Below are 22,468 nucleotides of genomic sequence, written 5' to 3' on the forward strand. Positions count from 1 at the left end.
CAAAGAGATCATAGATAAACAGACTTGTACGAAAGTATTTTTAGCTGCGCTTTTTGTGGTGGCAACAAACTGGAAAAGGAGGGTATGTCCTTCAATTGGGGAATGGCTGAACAAACTTTGGTATATGCGAGTGATGGAATACTATTGTGCTAAAAGGAATAATAAACTGGAGGAGTTCCAGGCGAACTGGAGAGACCTCCAGGAATTGATGCAGAGTGAAAGGAGCAGAGCCAGAAGAACACTGTACACAGAGACTGATATACTGTGGTAAAATAGAATGTAATGGGCTTCTGTACCAGCAGCAATGCAATGACCCAGGACACCTCTGAGGGATGTATGAACGCTACCTACATTCAGAGGAAGAACTGCAGGAGAGGAAACATATAAGAAAAGTAACTGCTTGAACGTATGGGTCAGGGTGGACATGATTGGGGATGTGGACTCGAAACTACCACACCAATGCAACCACCAACAATTTGGAAATAGGTCTTGATCAAGGACACATGACAAAACCAGTGGAAATGTGCGTCGGCCATGGGTGGGGGAGTGCGGGGGGTGAAGGGGAAAGTAGGAGCATGAATCATGTAACCATGTTAAAAATGATTATTAATAAATGTTTAAATTCAAAAAAAAAGCCTGATTTTAAAATAAATACGTTGAACCCTTAAAAAAAAGCTGAACATTCAAATATAAGCCCCTTGAGGATAGAAATTATTTCCAATTTTTATCTTTGTACACAGTAATTAGTACACCTAAGTCCTCCTTGGTCATCCACAGATATTTGTTGATAGTTTAATAGAGGAAAATGGAGGAAGTGACAATGATGTTTAAGGTAATTAAACATACTCATAGTGAACATATGAGGGAACCAAATTCAAATTTTATATAAACCTTCAGATTACCACAAGCTTTCATTTTTTAAAAAGAAGCTTTAAAATAAATAATTTCTTCTCTATAGGAGAGAATTAAGAGTAAAATATGTTTATGAAGAAATGCCTAGTACATTTCTCTAGGCTGACACTAGAAAAATCGTTTAATCTCTGTCTATCTCAATTCCCTCAATTGTAAAATGAGGATAATAACATCATCTACCTCCGAGGTGTGTAAAGGGAACCCCTTCCTCCTAGGGAACCCCTTCTTCCCTGGGTCGTAAACTTTCTGTTTGTCCAAGCTAGCCCATTAGCGTGGCTGGAATCTGCAAAAATTTTATGACCTTGGTAAGAAGGGGTTCCCTTTACACAGAGGATTGTTATGAGAATCATATGAAATGGAAAGCATTTAGTACAAAACCTAGCAGATAGTAGCTGCACTATAATGCTTGTTTCCTTCCTTTTCTAAGTGAAGATTAAGGTCTATAACAGCAAGAACTAGTCGTTGTTTAGTAGTTTCAATTGTTACCCATTCTTCATAACACTTTTTGAGATTTTCTTGGCAAAGATCTGGAGTGGTTTGCCTTTTGCTTCTCCAGCTCATTTGATAGATGAGGAATCGAGGCCAACAGGGTTAAGTGTCTTGTCCAGAATCACTCAGCTAGTGTTTGAGACAAGATTTGAACTTAAAAAGGGGAGGCTTCCTAATTCCAGGTCCAAAGCTCTATCCACTGTGCCATCTAGTTACCCAAGCAAGAATCAAACTGGAAAACAAAACGTAGGGGGGGAAATCTAGACAAAAACTTTAGCTTCTATGTGATTTTAATATTATGTACACTACTCTGTATTTGATTTCTTTAAGTCACCACAAATCCAGTTTGTCCAGTAACCAACAAGTATAGACAACCTAGATATTTGAAGACAGCTGCAAACACAGATCACCAATCAAAGAACTTTAAAATGAACACAATCCATGTCTCTTCCATAATTTCCTTTTTTTTTTAAATTCCTACCTTCCATTTTAGAATCGATACTGTGTATTGGTTCCGAGGCAGAAGAGTGGTAAGGGCTAAGCAATAGGGGTGGTTAAGTGACTTGCCCAGGATCACACATCTAGGAATTGACTGAGGCCACTTCTGAATTCATATTCTCATCACTAGGCATGACTTTGTATCCACTGAGTTACCTATCAGTCCCTCCATACTGCCTTCCTACACATTCCATTTACTAGAAATCTTAAGAAGAAAAATTCTAGAAACCACACTCCCTAGAGTTTAGTCAGTCAATGAAGATGTATTAAAAGCCTATTCTGTGCCAGTCACTCTTCAAGTTCTGGTTTGTTACAGCTCCTTTCCAAGCAACAAATATAGTCAAGAAATCCTATATATTACACAGCAGAAATATTTAAGAGATATATCTGAACACGTTTGAGATCTTTAAGTCCTCCAGAAACTTAAGTCCAAACTAATTTTCCATTTGCAGACAGTTCTATCAGAAGCACAAGATGAGCAAGCATCCTTGGAAGGAGCTCTTCAAGAAGCATTTATCAAGTGCCTACTACGTTCCAGGCACCACACCAAACCCTGAGAATACAGAAAAAGACAAAAATAGTATCAATCTCATTAAAAAGAAAACATGCATAGAAATATGTACAAATAAGATATGTACAGCATAAACTGGGGGTAATATCAAAGGGAAGGCACAGAGATTAAGGAGGGTGGAGAGAGGCTTTATGAAGATGGCATTTTAGCTAAGATGTAGCCAGGAAGCAGAGAGCAGAAAGGAAGAGAATTCCAGCATGGGAGACACTCAGTGAAGAGTGTAGAATTTTGCAAGATGAATAGCAAGGAAGCCAATGTCTCTTGATCGCTGAATATGTGGAGGGCAATAAAGTACATGAAGACTAGAAAAGGCAGGAAGGGGGCAAGTTGGAAAGGGCTATGAAAGTCAGAGGATTTTATTTTATATTTGATCATGGAAGTAATAGGGAATTATCAGTTTACTGAGTAGCAGGGAGGGTGACATGGTCAGTCCTGCACCTTAGGAAAACCACTTTGAACACTGATGTTAGGATGGACTGGAGTGAGGACAGACTCAAGGCAAGGGAACCAACCAACAGTCTATTACAATAAACCAGATATGAAGAGATGAGAGTCTAGTGGTAATGTCAGAGGACAGAAAAGGGCATATATAAGAGACTTTACAAAGGAAGGCTCAACACTCAATTAACACTCCCTACCCCATCTAATTAGTTTTAAATCCTTCAAATGTCTGATTCAGAATATTAAAAACAAATCCCAAAAGGAGAAAAGACAGATTTTCTGGTAGAATGGGACTCCTTCCCAAAGTAGGGATTGTTTCAGAGCTAACTCCAAGAATCCCGGAGTTCTTTAGACTAAGGCAGGGCTTCAGCTCAGCTCTCTCCAAGCAAAAGAAAACCGTTCTGTTCCTTAGCTGCTTGATTTAGATCCTCTTTTCTCCTTCTTTACCATTTTTCTACCTTTACTTGGCATCTGCTTTTTAAAAATTTAAATTTAAATTTTTTTTTGCATCTTCTTTTGAGAAAGACTGTGGAATTTTTATATCTAATGAAGAAAGGACGAGCTTCCAAGAAAATTCTCTGCCTGTCTGGTTCTTATAAGGATGGCCATTTGGAAGTTCCTAGTCATTAGGCAATCCTAGTACCTTGAAGTGGGAAGGGAGTAGGAAGGGGAGGGAGAGTTAAAACAAGCAATAACTCATCTTGTGGACCATCTGCATGGGAGATCAAATTCAAAGTAAATCTCCCTGACAGAAATTCATTGAGAAGTAGTAGCATCTGTCCAAAAACTGTAGAAAGAGCTGATGTCCCATTAAGAAGGTCTCTTAAGACCAAAGCTTCTCCAAAAAGGAAAGCCATGAACAAGAGACAGAAAGATAGATAGACGTGCAGACAAAGGATATATTCACATTCTAATTATATAATCAACAAAATATCCAATGCAGAAAATGACTTCTAAGCATGAAAACAAGAAGTATTTCAAAAGGCTTATTTCCAAAGGAAAGATGCTAGTCTTGTAAGTCTATCTGTTGCTTAGAGACTCAGATAAGCAAAAATACTCTTCAATAAATTATTTCTTTTCAGCTAAATATTTTTCTCGGCTTTAAATGGGCTTGATTCAGCAGAATCAAGTAAAGCCAATTTATGTCCTGTGTTATAGAGTAGGATTCATATCACCCAACACAAATATATACTCTCAGCCTGGATGTATCATAAGTTTTGGGGAGAAAATAGCATGCAGTAGCAAGAATGGTCTTTATAGCAGACAAGGCTTACCTCAAGGTGAGACTAGTACTCTCTATTTGGGGGTTACCTATATATAAAATAGTATACACTATTAGCAAGGAAGCAGAAAAAAGGAATAAGAATGGAATATCTAAATCTGATCTTTTCCTCTGAAGGAAATCTTGGCATTTCCTCCAAGAAACAGACTAAGTAATGCATCTTCCACAATGCTATCAACACAACATTCCTTAATTACATATTTGGCCATGTCATTTTCTTGCTCAAGTATCTTGAATTGCTCCTTATTACCTCCTCTGGGATAAAATAGAAACTTCTTTAAAGCCCTTGACAGTCTGGCTTCACCCAGGCATAGCTGACATTATTTTACTTCACTCTATATTCCAGATAAACTAGCCTGCTGGCTTTTCTCCAAATTCACGATTCCATGTTTTACCATAGGCTGTCCTCAAGTTCCATCCTTTCCAGGCCTGAAATGGACTCCCTCCTCACATCTGCATCTTAGGATCTTTTGCTTCATTCAAAGCTAATTCAAGGACTTCCCTTTCTGACTCCCTCCATTTATCCACATTGTCTCCCACCTCCATATACTTTGTATTTTCTTTCCAGCATATCTATTTCATCCAACCAGTAGAAAAAGCATAAGCTCCTTTAGGGTAATGACAATTTGTTTTGTTTTTATCTTTGTATTCCCCAATACCAAACATAGTTGCCAGGCCAAAGAAGTTTGGTTTTGAATGTTCCCTCTTCCTTTCAGAAGTGAGAAATCCATGTGTGTGATACTGTACATATATTTTCAGGTTTTTTTCAATGTGCTGCTCTCTTTTCCAGATAATTTTTTTCTCTTTTTTTCTTTAAAAATATTTTTACATGGGATGGTGCTCTGGAAAGGGGAAGGTGAGAGACACTGAGAGAAGTTGTAGTGATATTAAAAGATAGATCTGCCATTAGCCTTAGAGAAAGCAGTGATATGGGGATAAATAAGATCCTAGTCTGCCCTTATAACTATTCATGTGCATCTGAATTTATCTTTTTGATTCTTGTGTTCAAGTACCCTCTCTGGCAAGAATTTTTTTAAAAACAGTGATATGTGTACTGCATCCTCGGTTTTCAGAGGCAATATTCATTCAATGCCAAAACCACTTATAAATATCCATAGTTTAGTTGGATTTATCCTCATCTAGATTCCTTTAAAGTTGCTCTTGGAGCTTAATGAGGCACTTGGATGAGAAACTATTCATGCACAACATAGTATATTGGCTAGATAAACAAGCCTGGCTTGTGACACTCCATGACTGCTGTGCTCATAACATTCAAATATTCATTTTGACCAATAAGGAAATTTGACTCGGACTCCTACCCCTTTAACTGGCCAGAAATTCACACTAGGAGTTCACTCAGTTGAGCAACCTTGCCATATTTAAGATTTTTAAAGTATTAAGTTAATCAACAACAACAAAAAAGAAGCACGACTGTCTGAAAGTAGGTTTTGTTAATTTAATGATTTTTTTCTGGTAGCAAAGAACTGGAAATTAATGGGAAGGAATGTTTATAAGTTGGGGGGAATGGCTGAACAAATTATGATACATGGATGTAACAGAATGCTATTGAGCTGTAAAAAAACACACAAAGAAAGAGATAATTTCAGAGAAAGGTGGAAGTCTTGTATGAACTGATGCAGAGTTGAGTGAGCAGAAACATTTATATATTGATATAAGTTATAAAGAAAAGCTTGGTTCCAAAGAAAATACTCCCATGTCACTCATTTGCACCTAACACAGAGAAGGCATTTAATAAATGCTTTGAATTGAATACACTCTCTTTCTTTGCAGAAGTAAGATAACCATGTTTGTGATACTGTGTAGGTGTTTTCAGTTTCTGTTTTGATGTACTGATCTGTTTAACAGATAATTTTTTTCTTCATCCATTTTTTCTTTTAAAAATGTTATTACATGGGATAGTACTCTGGAAAAGTGAAAGTGAGATACTGAGAGAAGTTCTATTGATATTAAAAGATATTAATAAATCTATCTAAATTCTCATAGACTTAAGAACTCTGGTCAACACAATGACCAACACAATTCCAGAAGACCAATAAAACAAATTCCCCACCTCCTGACAGGAAGTTGATGGACTCAAAATGTAGAAACATTTAGAGAATATGGTAACACAGGAATGTATTGATTGACTGTGTGTACTTTAAGGATTTTGTTTTTCTCCAATGTAGGGGTGTGTGTGTGTGGGGGGGGGGGGAAACAGGAGGGAGAAAGTGAAAAGATATTTTTATTCATTGAAAATAATAAAAATTAAAATGCAATAATACAAAAATAAGGACCTTTAAATGAGTATTTCCATGCCACTTGAAAAATTAGAAGAAAATTGATCCCAAAGGATTGGATAAAACTATTCTCGGTCAGAGGTCACTGGTCTGGGAGATATCTGGCCTTGAGACATGAGACCTAATCAATTCAGAGCTGATTTCATTTCCAGAAACAGACAAACTGGAGTCAGGGGTATCTGCACAGGAATCCTAAGTGAAGATGCCCCAATAAGTGATATGGGAGAATAAATAATTTTACAGACTCCACCTTTTCCAAGTGGCATTGCTATAACTTTCCAGGTCCCTAAAAATGTTTTTCATATTAAAAGGCTAGTCTATTTGTTAATTCTGATACAAAATAAATTTAAATAAAAGCTAAGAAACCCTAACATACAAGACAACGTGGGTCTCAGGGATTCTTAAAAAGGAGACACTTCATTCTGGCTCTACACTGGTAAAGACCTGCAAACATATTAAACTGATTTTGTGTTTCCCTTTCTCTTTGAAGTCATTTACTCAAAAATGTTTCCCCCATTGTATATCATTCTTAATTAATTTCCACACTTCAGGAAAGAAAAAAATCCTACAGTTGTTTTTTGCATGGGATTTAACACTATAATATTAGTTGAGTTTATAAATTCTGATTTATATACTAATACTTTATTTCTCTCTGTTTTTCTAATTACATATATTTAAATCCACTTTACTTCTCACTTTTTCTAATTATATGTATGTATCCCTATATATTATATACATAGATGAATATATTATGTGTGCATATTGTATACATAAATGTATATACTATATATAAGCATTGTGTATTGTGCATGTATGTATATATCATGCTTGTATATATTCTACTTTATATATTATATATATCTAAATATGTATATTATGTATACTTAATGTTTACATACAATTTGTTCAATTGATTCAGTCTTGTCTGACTCTTCATGACCCCATTTGAGGTTTTCTTGACACTGGGATTGTTTGCCATTTCCTTCTCTAGCTCATATGATAGATGAGGAAAGTGATGCAGAGTTAAGTGATTCACCCAGGGTCACATAGCTAGTAAGTCTCTGAGGTTGGATTTGAACTCAGGTCTTCCTGACTCTAACGCCAATGCTATATCCACTGTGCCACCCAGCTGCCCTGTATATAAAATCATTGTATGAATGCATACACACACATATCTATACATATATAAAACACATGTGGGCACTGTGCGTGCACACATATATTCTGTGCATGCTTATAATCTGTGTGTATGATACATATGTGTATAATAGACATGGGTGTGTTCTACCCTCTCTGCATCCCAAGTACTCAAGCATTGCAAAGAAATATGTCTTCTTTCTTTATTGAGGAAGGATGCCTTTCAGTCTTTAGCTATGAAGTTCATGAAGCCCACCATGGTCCCAGTCACTGTAAATGGTTTCTGGGCATTCGTCTGCATATCAAGGAGCCAGAAGTCTAGAACCAGAGATTCTGATAAACTTTCTTGCTGTGACCGTATGGTACACTACATCTCCTGGCCACAGTTTATAGGTCTGAAAAATGATTAGGATACTGCCTCATCTCCCTCACTGGGGCTCTGGGAATCTCAGTAAATGTTTACATAGTACTTTTAAGAGATCTCAGCATATTGTAATGTATAAAAAAGTGAAAACTAGTATTAGCTTCCCCCTCTCTTCACCCCCCACAAATAACCTCCACCACCAGATGATAAGGTACGCAATAAACTGTAGCCCTTGGGGTCCTGTTGTTTACATGCCCCCAACCTCTGACCAGCACTGAAGAGAAATTGTCCAATTTTGTTTTTAATAAAATATCCTATAGCTGCTGAATCAAAATGGTAGTCAAGAGGAAACAATTTGTATAGATTGTTTCAAGGACAAAACCTTGTCAACAATAACAACCCCACTGGGTGAGGGTGGAAGAGAATAATGGTAGACCTTTTCTGTCCCCAAAGCTGAGTGTTCCTTCAAGGATTCCACTATTCATCATACAATCAACGAGACTTGATTAAGCAGTTACAAGGGGTCAGGCTAGAAAAACAAAGACAAAAAATATTACCCTCCTCCTAACTGAGTCGTCTCTCCTCCTGGACCTGTGTCCCTAGCCAAGCGTCTAGTTTCAATAGCTATGTTATGGGATTCCATTACAGATTATTAGATCAGACATTCAGGCAGTACCCAAATTAAGCCAAGGCTACATCCTCAGACTTCCTCTCACCATCATCTCCTGCCATCTATTCCAAGGAGTCGGGCTGAAGTTTCAAGGTACTCAAGATAACTGGTAACTAGAATCTTAAATACTAATCTAGCACATTTTCAGATGAGGACGAACCACCATTATCAATTTAAGAACAAACATTCATTAAGCATCTCTTTTGGGTTAGGCACTGTCCTAGGTGCTGGAAGTAAAAATATAATGAATGAAACAATTCTTACTAATGAGGGAGATAGCAAGGACTTATATAAGAACATATAAAACAAATACTATTAAAAATGCAAAAAAGATATAAAGTATTTAAATACAAGGCAGTTTGAGAGAAGGGACACTAGGAGTGGAGGGAGTCAGGAAAATATTTTAGCAAGAAGTGGAGCTTGTGAAGTAAGAAGAGATTCTCAAGGTTCCCCAATGAGGAGGGGATACATTCCAAGTAAGAAGGATGGGCAGCCAGTGCCATGTCATGGATAGGAGAGATGAAATAATGTGTGTGATGAATGAAGAGAAGGCCAGTGTAGCTGGATTATAGACTGTGGGAAGAAGAATAAAATACAATGAGGCTGAAACAATAAGTTGGGATAAGACCTTTATAAACTGAAGAGAGGATTTTTGTATTTAATTCTAGAGGCAACAGGGAACCACTGGGAATTTAATGAGTAGGGCAGTCATATAGTCAAATCTGAATTAAAGGCAAATCACTTTGGTAACAATATGGAGAATGGATTCATATGGGGAAAGACTTGAGGCAAGGAGAGCAAGCAAAAGGGCAGTGTAATAATCTCAGCAAGATGTCAAAACTAAGGTAGCTGTGAGGGTAGAAAAAAGGGCTCAGGTATGAGAAATAATATAAAGAGAGAAATGGCGACATTGGGCAATTGAGAATATTTGTGGAATGAGAGAAAGTGAGGAGTCCAGGAAAATGCCAAGATTATGGTGCTGGGGGCCTAGAAGAATGGTGGTATCTTCAACAGAAAAAGGAAAATCTGAGAGGGTTGGAGGGTAGCAAATTTGGCTTCGGATACGGTAAGTTTAAGATGTCTCCAGGACATTCATTTTGAAATTTTCAACAGGCAAAATTTTATTATGAGTATGATTTCTGAACTCTCTAGAAAAATGTGTCTAATCCAAATAGGAGAGTATCTCCTGCTGGCCATATATATTGAGTATCTCCTGCTGGCCATATATATTGACTAGAAAACTGCAAATTAACATAACCCCTGTTGTATTTTTTATTTTATTAAGCATTTATCAATTACATTTTAATCTTATTCAGGCAGCTGGACACCTCTACTCTACAGTATCATTGGGAGACCTGTCTTCACTTTCAGAAAAATACTAAGAAATTGTTTATGTGTTAAGGGATTTAGGTGCTTAGAACAAGAAAGTTTAGTTTTCTGGATCATGATGTTAGATACAGAGGCAAGCAGTGGTAGAATAAATTCCAAAGAGATCAATACAAATATATCTATCTGGAGACTTGCAAATCTAATTAAGAGGATTTTAAAACTGAACATAAAGGGAGAGGGAGAAGATATTCACATCCATAAACTAAGCTAGAAAGAATAGAATAACAATTATAACCCAGTAAGAAAACTAGCAGTAAAAAGTTTGGTTCATTTGTAAGAAAATGATAGCTAGAGAGATGGTCAGTAATAATATATTCTGAGATAGTGATGATATACAAATGTGCATAAAATGAGCATTAAAAAAAGGATGCTGAAAGTAAATTTGGTCTCATACTTCTCTCCAACTCTTAGTTGTGAGTCAACAAGCATTTACTAAGTACCTACCCATTGCCAGGCTCTGTGAGAAGCACTGGGTATATAAAAAAAAGGGCAAAAAAAGAATCTCTGCTTTCAAGGGGCTCACAGTCTAATGGCGGAGGCCACATGCAAACAACTATTTGTATGGATGATATTTATGGGATAAATTGAAGATAATTTCAAAGGAAACACACCGAAATTAAGAAGGACTGAAATAATTTCCCTAGAAGATGGGACATTAGCTGATTCTTGAAGGAAAGTAAGAGAATGGGATGAAGGAGAGCATTCCAGGCACATGGAAGACAGCTAGTTAATAGAATTATTGATAAAGCTATGGCAATAGAAGGGTTTGTTGTTGTCCAGTCATTTATCAATTGTGTCTGACTTTTTTGTGACCTTATTTGAGGGTTTCTTGGCAGGGATAATGGAGTGGTTTGTCATTTCCTTCTCCAACTCATTTGACAGATGAGGAAACTGAGGCAAACAGGGTTAAATGACTTGCACAGGGTCACATAAATTACTATGTGTCTGAGTTCACATTTGAACTAATGTCTTTAGGACTCCAAGCTTGGCACTCTTTCCACTGTGCCACCTACCTGCCCTTAAAAAAAGGAGGGGCTAACCCTTTTCCAATAATAAGGATTTAATAAACAGAAACAGAATTAAACCTATTATGAAGATAGAATCCTGGGAGGAAATGGACAAACCGCATTTGGATTCGTGTAGTAGAGAATATAGGAACAAAAAAAGAGTAGAGGGAAAATCATAAGCAAACATATCATGGGAATAGCTCATAGGCCACCTGGACTAAAGGGAAAATATTGGGATGATCTTTATGAAGTTCCATGTCAGTGTCAGAAGATAGTTTTTCATTACATTCTCCATGACATTTTTTGACCTAAAAGGATAGCAGAATTTGCTCTAAACTCAATTCAAATAAAACCATCCCATGCAAGCAGGTAAAACAAATCTCTGTATGCAGATTTTTCATTCCATAAAAAGGTAAAATCCATGACCCTCCTCTGAATTTCTGGTAACAAAGGCCATAATAAAGGCAAATATTCAAAATCAGATTATCTGAAACAGACCATACAATGTGCAAGTTAAAAATAGAACATTTCCAAGTAGAAAGAAAAGCTTATTTAAAGGGCTTCTTAAAGAGTTCCTTTAAAGATATTTTGATTTGCTAGATTTCATGTTTAAATCACTTTTTAAAGTTAGTAGTGAGTTTTTAAAGATTGATATTCTTAAAAAATTTTTTGTCAAGTTAAAAAAATGAATGTATTCATTGAATTGACCATGAGCTTACTTTTTAAAATCAATAAAGGTGAGAAATATTTCATAAGTTTAGAGGATCATGGATTTAACACTAGAAGAGATTTGAGAGTCCAGCCCTTCATTTTACATTTGAAGAAACTGAGGCATGTAGATGTGAAATGATTTGTCGGGATCATATAGCTAGTCAATAAACATTAATTTAGTGCTTACTGTGTACCAGGAAAAAGAAAGATAGTTTCTGCTCTCAAAGATCTTATAATAAAAAAAATGGAAGGAAAACCATCTTTCTGGCTATTGTTTTCTTGTAGATGACCCAATCTCCTTCCTGCAAGTTTTCTCACCCTGTTTTAATTGTTATTCTGCTCTAAGTGACTTAGTAAATATATATATGAATGTTTTCTCCCTCTCCCTCCATGTTCAACGCACTTAAAAGGGGCTAAAAGGAAGCATAGGAGGGGAAAGAGTGTACTTAAGGGACAGAGGAAAAAAAGCAGTTGACGAAAATGACAGCAAAACTCAAAGAATGAAGCATGGTTGATCTGGCTCCTTCCCCCAAATGAAGACTCCAAGAAGAACTCATAAATGAGAAGGGGGCTGCAGAGGCCATGAGAGAAAGCATTTGAAGCTTGGTAATAAAGTCTTGAGAATTCTGTCTGAAGCAGGATTCAAACTCAGGTCTTCCTTTTTGACTCTAAACCAAAGTTTCCTATGTTTGAGCAAATCTCATCTGCCAGTCTGCATTTGGGCCAGTTACTTTCAAATGAGTCAGTTTTTACAGAGAGGCCTCAGCTAATTAAGAAACAAGCTTATCCAGTGGATAAAGCGGGCTGGGAATCAAGAAGACCCAGATTCAGACAATTATCAGACGATTCTGAGGCACGTGTGACAGGGAATGCTAACCACCTAAAGAGAAAGAATTGTTAAGAATCAGAATGCAGATGAAAGCAGACGATTTTTCAATTTTTTCTTTAGATTTATGTTTTGGAGTTTGGGTTTTATAAAATTACTTACTAACAAAAATAAACAAAATAGAAATATACTTTGCATGATAATACATGTACAACCCAGATCTAACTGCCTGCCAACATCAAGAAGAGGAATGGAAGGAGATAAGTTTAATCATATAAACAAGGAAAATTTGTGTGGAAATTTGTTATTATAAGTAATTGGTTAAAAAATTAAAATATAAAAAAATTAAAAAATTAAGAGCATTAAAAAAAAGACCTGGATTCAAATCCCTTTTGACCACTAAAATTAGCTATGTGATCCTAATGGTTATGTACCTGAGATGCCTCCTAAATTATAGACTATTTGAGATTACATTGGTGGAAGGAGATTATGCATAAAAGTTTGGACATTTCAAAGGAGATATTATAGAAATACTAAATACAATCACATCCTGGAAACCCACAATATCTTGTACTTACCAGTCAGTGCTCCTCCAAGACTCCCTCTCCTCAATTGTCTCCCATCTTCACTCAGCTGTCTTTTAAATTTAAGGGATTTTCCAGGAACAGAAGAAACATCAGGGTTGCTGCATTTTCTAAATGGCATGGGCGGAGGGGACAATATGTGATCAAGCTGTAAAGACAAAAAGAGAATTGTCACTTTCTGAGAGATCACATTCCCTCCAAGCCCAGAAGGCAAGACTAATGAGCTATTTGCTTCATATTTCCTTTTCCTCTCTCCCCATCCCATTTTGTCTTGAACTTGATTGGTTAGTTCTGGGAATTACAGAGATCCGAAGTGATGTTTTTCATCTGTAAGACTCTCTGCCTAGTAGCAAAATGAGCATGTGGACAATTAACATATATCTTCAGTTATTCACAAGAGGGAAAGTTATTTGTCTATCGATTCTGGGATAAGTGCAGGTATTTTCAAAGTGCCACCGACATACAGATCCATCTGTCACTATATAATACTTTAAAGGAAATCTGTTACAAGGAAAAAGAAACATGGTATCTTTTATTTGTTGTTGTTGAATTGCTTTTTTTTTTAAATAGATAAAATCACTTTAAAAGAGAGAGCCTAACAAAGGAATAAAGAACTGGAGGAATTCCATGTGAACTGAAATGACCTCCAGGAACTGATACATAGTGAAAGGAGCAGATCCAGGAGAACATTATACACAGAGACTGACACACTGTGGCACAATCAAATATAACGGACTTCTCTACTAGCAACAATGCAAGGATCCAGAACAGGGCTGAGGGACTTATGAGAAAGAAAACTAGCCACATTCAGAGGAAGAACTGTGGGAGAAGAAATACAGAAGAAAAACAACTACTTGAACACATGGGCTGATGGGGATATTATTGGGGATGTAGACACTAAATGATAACTCTAGTCCAACTATCAAAAATATGGAATTAGGTCTTAATCAATGATGCATTTAAAACCCAGTGGAATTGTGCATCGGCTAAGGGGGGGGGGTGCTAAGGGAGTTTGGGAGAGAGGGAAAGAACATAAAATATGTAACTATGGGAAAATATTCAAAATTAAAATTAAAGAAACTTGAAAAAAGAGACAGCCTAAGAATGCTGGACTTAGAATCAAAACACATCTAGGGTTAGATCTCTCTCACATTTATTAGTTATATGACTGAGCAAATCATTTCACTTAAGCCTCAGTTTCTCACCTTTCAAAAATGTAATTTTTTAAACAAATATATTTCCTCCTGTCACATTACTAGCTATGTTTACTTTAATGACACCTATAAGAGATATAGTACTGGACTCAGATTCTAGAAGACTTGGTTCAAATCCTACCTTAAACCCTAAGCAAATTCCTTAGCTTTTTTGCCTCGGTTTCTTCAACTATAAGATGATTAATTGTACTTGACCAAAAGTCTTTAAGAACTTGTCAAGTTCCAAATGTATTACATTCTCCAGGTCTCTGAAGAACTTTGGTATCAACTGTGTGACACAGGAGAGATTGACTCAGGTGTGTCCAGCTTGGCATTCTGGCATTAAAGAAGGTACTGTGCTCTATGAGCAAAGCAAAACTGCCATAACTCAAAAGAAATGTGAGATGCTTAGAGTCATCTCCATCCCAAATGTTCCTACAGGCTCTCTGTGCCCAACCTGTGGTACATTTTTGCACTGGTCTGCTCAGCCATAGTCTGACACACCTTATATTGACCCTGGCATAGTGATGTCATTTTGGTCCTCTTCATATACCAAGAACAATAACCAAACAAGAATGTATAAATGAATGTAAAATTGATAAAGAATGCCTCTCAGAGTCAGCAAGATGTCAGTCCAAGACTGAAATTTTTGACCCTGAACAAATCATTTACTCTCTGTGTTCTATGAAACTCACTAAGACTATAAATTGCAAAATAGTTGATCTGCATTAGTTAATGGAATTTCTTCATCACAGAGTTCTATAACCTGATAAAATCACAGATACAGACAAACAACATTTTTTAATTGTTGCTGAGTTTTTAAGGCAAAAACTTCCATGATTGAACAAAAGCATATTTCCTTATGTATTAAGGAGAAACATTCTTTCAGGTACACAAATGCATAAGCAGATAGATATTTTAAAAAAGGCAATTCTGACCTATATACTCAACATATACCCAAATATTAACTCCATTGGTGTTGTGGATATGCTTACTTTAAATAAAAGCACTCACTATACAAGACATAAAAATTCACGTTAGCTCAAGGTACTTGAAGATTATTACAAAGTTGGAATTTCTTTTTTCAATTTGCCTTTTCTGTTAAAAAATAAAGAGGGAAACTCATGGCCACAAGGTGGCAATGTGCCACTGAAATTCTTTAAAGTACCTTGGGCATATTCTCATCCAAAAGGACTCCAAGGCACTGAGATCCAGAGAGTAAAGGTGGCAAACATCCTCCTCGTTAAGGTCATCTCTACTTAAAGTATTTCCTCTTAATTTTATGTGACAGTTGCATATAATGCAAGTGTTTGTTATATAAGGTTCATCAACTCTCACATTTATTTTTCACCTGAAGTTAAATTCCTCTGCTTGTAATATCATATTTAATTACCATGGAGAAGATTGTTATATTTGAGATTAGCAGGGTAGAAAAACAAAATAGGCTGAGAGAAGATAATTTTTAAGAAGGCAATTCTTAAGACAGCAATGATGTGGTTTCCTTACCTAGTCTTTGTGGGCATTTCTCTTTCCTACCAAGTCAGGAAAAAATATAAAATGGAGGAGACATAAAAATGAGATGGGAAATTGTGAAAAAGAAATTGTGTTTTGCTATATGACTGTAGAGCCATGAGGCAGGATTTTTTAATCAGAATCAAACCCTCTATAGGATAAAGGAAATAATAATTTACATCCAAGAAAACAGAGAGGGGGCATATAGCCCTAGAGGAAAATATATGAAAGAACAGAGTCAAGCCCTTGGATCCCATTCCAACCTAACCATCAGATCACAGTCCCACCAGGCCTCTCTCTAAATAGGCCATTTTTCTAAATTTTCCCTAGGCTGTCAGTGGCTCTAACATTTTTCTTGCAATTAGTCACAGCATCTCTAAATGGTCCACTGCAACCCTACCATTTATTTTTCATTTTCTATATTGAATCGAACACTTATGATCTCTTTAAAAACATTTCATCACACCCAGGAGCTTATTGTAAGACATCAAGCATGCCACTTTGGGCCCTCCACTTTAAATGATATACATTTAATGTTTTTCAACTTTTTCCAAAGTCCTAAAGTCGCCATAATACATGGGGCCAACACACATAGCTCAGCATCAGAGCATGAGGCTGCCTTCAAAGTTATCATCCACAGGAAAGTCAGACTTCTAGTCTGTTACTGAAGCTTCGAAAATTCCTAATAGGCTTTGGGGGTCCTAAAATCCTCCTGGATGACAGGGACCACATCACAAATTTCTTTCATATTTTCTATTTTCCTGAGATGTCAAATGCTTGGTAGCTTCTGAATACACATTTGTTACAATGAAAAGTGCTCCTCAGATACATATTTCTTTGTTCCCTCAGCCCTGGTTTAAAGAAAAAAGATCTGGAATTTAGACCAGGGCTCAGAACTGTACCACTTACTTTCCCCATAGAGGTGTGTACAATACATTTCATTAGAGTGTGCATCCAAGGCATTTTTTTAAATGGGAACTTTTATTGAATAGTACTCAATCATACAAGATATTATTCTCCAGCACTTGGCACCATGCCAGGCACATAGTAAGCACATGGTAAATATTTCTTGGCTTGCTAACTTACTAGTCAAGTTAAAGGAACTAAAATTTAACTTAAAAAATAACAAGTTTATTTCTTTTCAATGAAGCATAAAATGCCCATTTTTTGAGACATTAGAATATACCTTAGTAGGTATGCTATACCCTTCAAATGTGCTTCTGTCTATTCAACCTGGGATCCTTTTGGCCCTTACTCTCTTAGACAAAGGATTTTTTAACTATTTTAGTGTTAATACATCCCTTTGACTTTCTGGTGAAATCCATATACCCCTTCTTTGAAGGTTTTTAAATGCAGGGGAAAATACACAGGGATGATAAAAAACAATTATACTACCAAAATATTTTTTTAATTAAGTTCATGGACCATAAATTAAAAACCCTTGCACTGGGAAATCTCAAAAATTCCTTTTGTGTCCTAAATCTGTGATACTATACAATATTCCATGCCTAGATTTTCATTCCTTCCTTTATTATAAAATAAATGGTCATGGGAATACCTATAAAGCAAAAAAATTTCCTGATGGTAATTTAACTGTCTGAAAGACACATTAAGTTGCCCTTAGAAAGGAAGAATTTTTCTATATTCTTGATGCAACTTCAAGAGGAGGAAATTTTGCAAAATTCTTAGACCTGCATTTCCCAAATAACTAGGCTAAGAAAACACAAGAATTTGTCTGCTCTTAATACACTCAGTTTCCCAACACCACCAAGAAAACAGTATCATGAAAACCTAGCAAAAAAGAGAACTGGTCCTATTTCTTTTTAAGCATACATCAGTTTGTCTCCCCTCACACAGGTCCACCAATCAACAAAACATTAAGTGACTACTATGTGCTGAAATTCTGAAGATCAAAGAAAAAAGTGAAACAACTCCACTCTAAAGGAGCTTGTGTTATGATGACAGAATCAACTTGTACATGTGACACATTCTTGCCTACTCAGTAGTGCTTGTTCCTAATGGATTTGCACCTTCTTTGCTGTGAAAACATAGCACTTCTAATGTAAGGTGTCTATTGAGTGTCACGAATTAGGAAGAAACATCGTATAAAGAGCAAAGGAGGGGGCAGCTGGGTGATTCAGTGGATTGAGAGTAAGGGCTAGAGATGGGAGGTCCTAGGTTCAAATTTGGCCTCAGACACTTCCTAACTGTGTCACCCTGGACTAGTCATTTGATGTCTACTGTCTAGCCCTTACCACTCTTCTGCCTTGGAACCAAAACACAGTATTGATTCTAAGATGGAAGGTAAGGGGATATATATATATATATATATATAGAGAGAGAGAGAGAGAGAGAGAGAGAGAGAGGTGGGGAGGGAGGAAGGGAGGAAGAGGAGAGTGAAGGATACTCGACCTAAAGTCATAATATCTGGATTTGATTCCTAGCTCTGTCAAGGAAGAAAATTACCATACCAATGGTCACCCTAAGTTTCCTCATCTATAATATGGGACTAATAAGACTTGCTCTGAATCACAGGATTGTTGAAAGGATCAAATGAATCTTCGTGATTAAATGCTTGGCCAAGCTTCACCTACCATATAAATATCAACTCTTAATCTGGTACCAAAGTGATATATTAAGAAAAGAGGAAAGTTGCATCTTTCAAGCAAGATAGTGTTTAAAGAAAATGCTTTTGTTTACTTTTAAATACTACATGATTTAAAGAATCACCCCTATTTCATTTTCTAGATTTACATGTCTACAGCTTTCAACACAAAACAAAAATAAAAGTTAAGGTGACATTTTATAACCTATATGCCCCCCTTATCTCAAAATTCAGGAAAAGATGTAGAAAGTCAAGTACTGAAAATCTACATCTCTTTCTTATTCCCTATAGCACATTACATTGTCAGTACCAGTGATGAAACAGAAAGAGTAATGAATTTGAAGTCCAAAGATGTGGTTCAAATCTTTTTCTACTACTTGCTTACAGTTAGAGACTTCAAAAAGTCCCTTAACCTCTGTTTACAATATGATTCTATTCTCTACATAATGTATACTACTTGAAGAAGGGATTGCTTTTGTTTTTATTTGAATCTCTACCCATTCATACAGTTTCTGACAAAAAGTTAAGTGCTTAATAAATGTCTGATGTGATCACCAATGAGTGGATGGTGAGAAGTAGATACTAAAGAAATCCTTATTAATTGAATAAATACTAGAAACAAAGGAAATGGGGGTGGGGGTGGGAGAGAAAAATCCAGGAAATTCTGGAATGTAGAACAGATCTATTTCCCCTCCACCTTATTTTTCCTCAGGATAACCCAGTGAAACTATAGTTTATTTCAATCAAAGATCATATACTTAACATCAAGATATTAATTCATCATGAAACATGATGAAGAAATATAGCTTGGCTTTCCTGAACAGTCAAGAAATGGCTTGGAAATGAAAAGGTCAAGGAGGCAATACTAGTTCTAATCTGGGCAAGCTAGTCATGTGATTTTAAGGAATTCTGCTAACCTTTCTATCCTGAATTTCCTCATGCATAAAGGGAAAGAATTAAACTAAATAATCTCTAAGGTCTCTTCCTGAACTAAAATTCTCTGATTCTCTGAGAAATGTTAATATTTTACATCTAATTTTACTAATTTATATCCTGAGATCTCTAATAAATGAGAAATCAGAGAAGCTTAATTTGTGCGAATTACCACTGAGTCCAGCCTGAAGAAAATCTACTATTGTGTAAGACATTGAACCACTAAGAAAAAAGTGTCTCAGTGAATTAAAGGCTTTCAATGGCACAACTAAAGTCTAATGGCAACATGGAGCAACATGACCTTAATTTCTTTTTCAAAGAAGCCACCAGTTTAGTCAAAAGGCAAAGAACAAATGGTTGACAACAAACTGGCAAAGATGATAAAAGACAGAAATAGTCAATGAATGCTGGAGAAGCTGAAGGAAGACAAGCAACCTAATACACTGGTAGTAGGCAGCTAGATGGCACAGTGGATAGAGTGCTGGACCTGGAGTGATGAAGACCTGAGTTTTGGTACTTATTAGCTATGAATGACCCTGGGCAAGTCACCTAACCTCCATTTGCTTCAGTTTCCTCATTTGTAGAATGAGGATAATAATAGCCCCAACTCCTAGAGTTGTTGGTGAGGATCAAATAAGACAAAATTTGTAAAGTACTTAGCACGATGCTTAGCACATGTAAGTAAGTACTATATAAATTTTAGCCAGCAGTAGTAATTGTGGTGGTGTGCTGGTGGTAGAGCTATAATTGGTATGATAATTCCAGAAAACCTTTTAGAATTATTCAAAGAAAGTGAATAACCTGTGAATATCCTCTTGCTATAAATATTTGACTATGGAGTCAAGAAAGAACTACCCTTGATGTCAAGAGTAGGGCTACTAAAAATTTTGGAGTCAGGGAGTTCAGATTCTTCCCAGTGACTTGGTGTTTATTTGTGGGACAGTATGTCCCAGATGTATAGGGAGAGTATTGTATGGCTATTGTTCTTACTATAAAATCTTCTTGCTTTTGCATTAAACTAATCATGTCTTCTTGTTATTTAATTGTTTCAGTTGTTTCCAATTCTTCATAATTCTATAGGAGCTTTTCTTGGCAAAAATACTAGTGATTAGCCATTTCCTTCTCTAGCTCATTTGACAGAGTAGGGAAATGAGACAACCAGGTTAAGTGACTTGTCCAGGGTCACACAAATAATAAGTATCTGAGGTCACATTTGAACTCAGGTCTTCCTGACACCAGATCTAGGACTCTAACCACTGTACCACCTCTCTACCATTGTGTCTACTGGATGAGTATTAAAAAGAATTCAGGAGATCCAAGCTACATAGTCATCTCCCTTCCAGGAACCCAACCTGCAACCTGTAAGTGGCAAAGTGGGAAGGTTGCCCAAAAGGAATGCTGAATACAAATGAAACCACTGAGAGAATGGTTAGATGACATTAAAATTTTTTTAATTAAAAAAAATTTTCCCCTCCCTTCCAACCGTCTCCCTTCCCCACTGACACTTAAACTTTTAAAATATGGTGTTTTTTTATTATGAGCTTAATCATCAATATATATGAAGATTTCAGGATACAAAGAGGGGAAAGCAATTATACAGGTGATCACAAATCCCTGCTGTGTACTTTATTTAAATTGTGAAAGATTCAGCATTTCCCTGACATAGCTTCTTTCTTCTCATCCACAATATGGAGAAGCTTTACCCAAATAAGATATAGCTTTCCCAACCCCCTCCCTCCCAGCTCTGACTGTCCTCAACTTTCCTGACTGCAGATTCCTAGTCATTTAGGGGCATAAAAAATCACAACTGTATGCAGTCAGGATTTCTCACACTGGGTGATGGCTAAGACCACATGAATTGCCATACCTTGATGCCTCTGACTGGACATGTTTCCAGATGGAGAGGGTTGGGGGCCTACGTCCAGAAAAACAAAGTACTAATATATTTTTGTTGCAAATGTTTGTTAGGTCAAAGTTAAATTAAAAAAAATTATCTGCAAGTATACCTCATTTCACCTCAATATTGAATTTGAACTAAAAGGGTGTTAGCCTTGGACATAAATGTAGTCTATGTCTTGTAAAAGCTGGGTTTCTAACAGTATTTATATTATTTATAGATTTATTATATATTATTTATTTTATAGTATAACAGAATAAGTTACATAAATTTATATATTATAGTACTAATATAATAAATTATACATTAAAATAAATACAATTTAAATATATTAAAATAAATATAAATTAAATGAGTAATTTTATTTTAAATTTAACATTGCAATAACAATTGCTCTGTTTGTGACTTAAGAATTTTTTTTCTTCTATGTAGTTTCAAATGTTTCATTGACATTCTTTTCTTTCCTTTTTTGGAGGCAACTTTATTGGAAGTGATCTAGTACCAATAACTCAGGCTTATTTTCTCCCCACCATTGAATAGTAGTACCAAACTTTTCTTTTCTTTTCCAACCCTTACCTTTTGTCTTAGAATCAGTTCTAAGCCTAGGCAATTGGGGTTAAGTGACTTATCCAGGATCAAACAGCTAAGCAGCACCTAAGGACAAATTTGAACCCAGATCCTCCTAACTTGAAGGCTAGCATTCTATCCACTCAGCTACCTAGCTGCCCCAGTACAACACTTTTCCAAGGTCTCCCAACCAGAAAGTCTCAGAATCAGGACATTCAACATCATGTTGTCCTAATCACTAATTTTATATAAATTTTAACGTATTCAAATTTCTATGATTTAAATTAATATATTATGATCAAATTTTGTGATGTTACATATTTAATTAATATGTAATTGTCCAACCTATCAGAGAACCTCACCCACTTTTGACACTGATTTTGTGGCTTTGGGCAAAAAATAACCTCAGTTTCCTCATCTGAAAAATGAGGGAGTTGAACTACATAATCTCTGAGGTCCCTTCTAGCTTTATGATCCTAAATCATCATAAAATTTCACGCTATTTCCAATGATTATCTCTAACAATGCAAAATGCATTGTCTCTAAAAGCCACTGGTCTGCTCAATGGTTACCATATTCCCCA

General features: G+C 36.2%; 1 protein-coding gene across 3 annotated transcripts in view; it reads right to left on the reverse strand.

The window, feature by feature from the left end:
* Positions 1–22,468, reverse strand: part of MAST4 (microtubule associated serine/threonine kinase family member 4) — a 797,816-nt gene that overhangs the window by 547,154 nt on the left and 228,194 nt on the right. For all 3 annotated transcript variants that reach the window (XM_044663432.1, XM_044663416.1, XM_044663424.1), the window contains exon 3: positions 13,173–13,326. In XM_044663432.1, the coding sequence (XP_044519367.1) occupies positions 13,173–13,326 (154 nt within the window). The remainder of the gene's footprint in view (positions 1–13,172; positions 13,327–22,468) is intronic.

Source organism: Gracilinanus agilis, chromosome 1 (assembly GCF_016433145.1).
Source record: "Gracilinanus agilis isolate LMUSP501 chromosome 1, AgileGrace, whole genome shotgun sequence".
Taxonomy (NCBI): domain Eukaryota; kingdom Metazoa; phylum Chordata; class Mammalia; order Didelphimorphia; family Didelphidae; genus Gracilinanus; species Gracilinanus agilis.